At 41.1% G+C, this 4,187-nt stretch overlaps 1 protein-coding gene across 4 annotated transcripts in view; it reads right to left on the bottom strand.

Annotated features, from left to right (window-relative positions):
- zdhhc18b (zDHHC palmitoyltransferase 18b) overlaps positions 1–3,707 on the bottom strand; it is a 24,282-nt gene extending 20,575 nt beyond the window's left edge. Inside the window, exons 1-2 of one of the 4 annotated variants that reach the window (XR_004335011.1) lie at positions 2,787–3,657; positions 2,007–2,167 (exon numbers count right to left, since the gene is read on the bottom strand). Coding sequence is in view for 3 of the 4 variants with exons in the window: in XM_032535831.1 (XP_032391722.1) it covers positions 2,007–2,167; positions 2,787–3,037 (412 nt within the window). In the remaining variant the exon portion in view is untranslated. Of the gene's footprint in view, positions 1–2,006; positions 2,168–2,786 lie in introns of all 4 variants that reach the window. The other 3 variants (XM_032535831.1, XM_032535832.1, XM_032535833.1) reach the window with 3 other exon arrangements.
- Positions 3,708–4,187: the final 480 nt, after the last annotated feature.

Here is a 4,187-nt window from a genome sequence, read left to right as displayed (position 1 = left end):
ATATATATATATATATATATATATATATTACTACACTTGGTTTTCATCGACAAATTCAAGCAGTCAGATATATATGAACGCCCCTTTTTTATTGCATCTACTCTTAAAAAGAGATATTTCTTGAATGTAGCAGAGTCTGAACACAACAGACACAGACGTCATACGCCCGCTGATTGAAGTATCACTTCTCTCAGACACACACCAATCACAGCCGTTGTCACATCAAGGCGGCCCTTTTAAAATGCGACTCCCTCATGGCTGGTCCCTGCTGCACAGACGCTGCGCCGCTCACTGCTGCTGGCAACGCTTTGCCTCCACCACCCCAGCCTCCACCTTTCTAGTTTAGAGTCCTGACGTGACTCAAAGTTTAAAATGATTTTCAATGTGTCTTTTGGCCCACTCGTTTATACCCAGGGGGGTTTCTGCATGGCGCTCCCCGTTTCAGCTTAGCATGTTGCTTGGCTGGTCCAAGGGGCATGAGAAAGAGAGGAGCCATAAGCGCCAAGCATAACTGTATTTACATAACTGTACTGCACTGTACTTTCTTTAGTCACTTTTTCACTGTGGACAGACTATGCAGTAGGCTACACAAAACATGCTTAGAATTAGTGTGAAATTGCTATGCAGCTCTAGTTTACGCTCGGATTTCCCCAAATTCCACATCCTCTGCCTTTTAGGTGAAATTTTATTGGGTTCGGTGATTACATTCATGAAACACTAAAAGAATACTGAGTCAAACTAAATGTCCAAAGCATTTCCTTAAGATAGGGTGGTATAGGTAAATAAATATGTAATACTTATATCAGAGTCTCTGGTTCAAAAATAGCTGGTACAACAGCAGTACAGTTGGGTAATATGAACATCTTACATCATCACTGCCTGAACTTTGGTGATGAGTAGGAGGTAACAAGGTGTATGCACAAGCCAACTTTAGACACTAAGGTCATTATATTGATGCATGTCATATAAAAAAAGCAAAATGTACCATTGGCAAGACTTAAAACTGAAAATTGAGGGTGAGGAAATCTTCAAAACTCAACAGGACACGATTCCACAAAAGATCCCAATAATGGCTGCCAACGCGACATTCATGACACAGAGTCACGGTAAATGGGTCTTTTCAAAAATTCTACTTAGGCCCTTTCATGTGTCAAAGGATTCACCATCTTTAAAACGAACTGGCAACACAATAACTGGTGACTGCTCATTAGAATCACCCGTTTGTTTCAGTTTCAAAGTAAAAACCGCCGACGTTAGCAGAACAATGCCTTCAATCTCAACTGTGACTTGTGCTCGGAAGCCAAATAAACTGTGTAAAAGCTATGACAGTGGCAAAAATGAGATGTCCTTGAAATTTGACACAATTGATGCCACTGAGCAGAGGGTAACTTATAAAGAAATGAGCTAAGCTTAATTAGGCAGTTTGAGTTTAGGGATCGCATTTCTTTTAGGAAATATATAGAACAGATGGAGAGTTCTTGTGCCAACGTCAGTCTAAATTCAGTGCCAGACACCATCGAATGTGAGCATTCGCCCACTCGAGTCGGTTACGACGACAAACTGAAGTCAGATCGAGAGAGAAAAAGAAGAACCCTAACCCTTACACCAGATAATGACTTGTTTTCAGACACCCCCAATACAGTAAAATTGCACATTTTAGAGTGGCCTTTTGTTGTGGCCAGCCTAAGGCACATCTTCGCAATAATCGGGCTGTCTAATCAGCATCTTGATATGCCACAGCTGTGAGGTGGATGGATTACCTCGGCAAAGGAGAAGTGCTCAATGACACAGATTTAGACAGATTTGTGAACAATATGAGAGAAATGAGCCTTTTGTGTACATAAAAAAAAAAATCTAAAATCTTTTGAGTTCAGCTCATGCAAAATGGGGGCAAAAACAAAAGTGTTCCGTTTATAAATTTTGTTCAGTGTATATTGGATATCAAAGTCAAAAGCACTTGAGACAGCCATAGTTCTGACCCCAGTAGGGACTAAGTTGGCCCTTACCAATCTGTTTTTCAATATCTGCAGCCTCATCTGGTGTTGCTCTGGGCAGGATGCCGGGGTCAGTGAGGCTGGTCTGAAGCAAGGTGATGACCACAAATACAAACAGGCCTCCTCCAATAACAGGTATGCAGCTGGTCAGGTGTTTGACCAGGAAGGGACAGCTGTAATATGGGGCAGCCACAGACAGAGAGAGGATGAATAACTAAGACATGTGGACCAGATCAAAGGCTGCAGAAGGATAGACAAAGCCCTGTCTCATATAACTGAGCCGACATCCACCAGGGGATGTAGTTTTAATTAACATGCTGTGCCTTTAACCACCATCTGAAATCCATGGAGACAGAACACACTTTACACTACACTGATAATGTAAATTCATTTTCAAGCACTATTTAATATCATAGTTCATATGTCTTATTAAAAGCTGCACATATTATTGTTTCATACAGAACAGATTATATGCACACATTGTAAGATCAATTGTAAATGTAAATCTTGTCAGACTACATTATGAAATCTGACCTTTTTTCACTTGATCTGCGTATAATTAAATACATTTTGCTTGTGAAACATGAAAAAATGACTTTTTATGAATCAGTAGAACCTGCTCTACAGTTCGGCGTGGACCTATCTAATAAAATGTTAATATAACGTTAACGTTACGGTTGTAAAAGCAGAGATGTACTGACATTTCGACCCTCGGTTATGTTCACCACAACAAGGACTGAACACACAGGTGATATGACAGAATCGCTGACCTAATATGAAACACGAACTCACTCAAATATAAAGAATAATCCACTTGTGATGAGAATAAGGCCCAGAGTGAGGGGCAAGACCCCACTCTCTCGGGCCACCATGATCCGTCCATCGCAGTAGAAACGATTCTTTCCGGGGAAAACTTGCCACTTTCTCCTCGGTCTTTTCGGCTCCTCTCTCTTGTTAACGTCGTTTCCATGATGGGGTGGAGGGGTCGGGGTTGGCGTCGGAAGTGCCTGGGGGTCGATTTGTTGATACTCGCAGCTTTGCATGGTTTATAATTAAGTTTGGGGGCTCTGTCCCAATTCGGACGAGCGAGGCATTTGGCCAGCGGTCGACAGCATCACCGACGCCCGTGTTTGAGGGAGCCGAATGTAGCAAATGTCGTCATTCCACGGAGCAAACAAAGCGTATCATATAATATAACGTTATCCTTTTAAAAATATACGTAGGAGCCCGTGCTCGAAATTACCCTGAAATTATCCCATGTAACTTACTTTCCATGCCGCTTCACTTATTCTTTAAAAAGTCTAACGTTGCTAGCTAATGCACAAATTCTGGCGCTGAGCCACTGGTCATCGTTAGCTTGTTCAGTGTGCAAATGAAACTAACGTTAGCCAGAAGCCAGCTGCACACTGTTAAAACATCAGTCAATCCAAAATACCGTTACCACTGCTAGCTTGTTAGCTTGCTCGTCTTGCACATAACAAACATGTTGCTATGTTGTCCAGATGTCCTATATGCAGAAATTAAGATGAACACAAAAACTTCGTAATTTTGATGAATAGTGCTTCCCTACAAAGAGCCACGATACATTCGTAATTAGCGTTATGATCAGGGTTAGCATGTCATCTAACCTTAACCGTTGTCAAGCTTACCACAAGGAAAGGTCGGTGTATATCCGGTTTCTTTCAAAATAAATATCCTCATAAAGCATCCCGTTTAAGGCATGATTATGACGACGATAATTATATTAATGGCCACATAATGTATTAATTCTCGCACTTCATTATTATTTTTTTCCCATAAATGTCTACAAACTGTCAAATATGTTTGAAAATGTTTCTTCCCAAAGGCCATAACCCCCCTTAATTCACATATGCACTGACTCCACTCCACAGTCCCCCACGGACTTTCTTCTTCTTCCCTCCGACTGTGCAATGCTCTTACACTGTTATATACAACACCTTAAAGGTCACTGGAATCTCTGCCATTTCATACAGGGCAATATTTAATATTTAACTATTCCATTTCATTACTGTGCAAAATGTATCTATTACTTAGTACCTAACCATTTCACTACAGTGCAATATTTATCTATTTGTTCTATTCTTATCCCCTTTCACACAATGTGTATTCACATTCCATTTTTATATATGAATACAGTTGCTCTCCGGACTGCACCTACCCCCCCCCCCCCCC

This window comes from Etheostoma spectabile, chromosome 14 (genome assembly GCF_008692095.1).
Source record: "Etheostoma spectabile isolate EspeVRDwgs_2016 chromosome 14, UIUC_Espe_1.0, whole genome shotgun sequence".
Taxonomy (NCBI): Eukaryota; Metazoa; Chordata; class Actinopteri; order Perciformes; family Percidae; genus Etheostoma; species Etheostoma spectabile.
The sequence above is the reverse complement of the archived record's forward strand: the minus strand, read 5'-3'. Positions and strand labels throughout refer to the sequence as shown.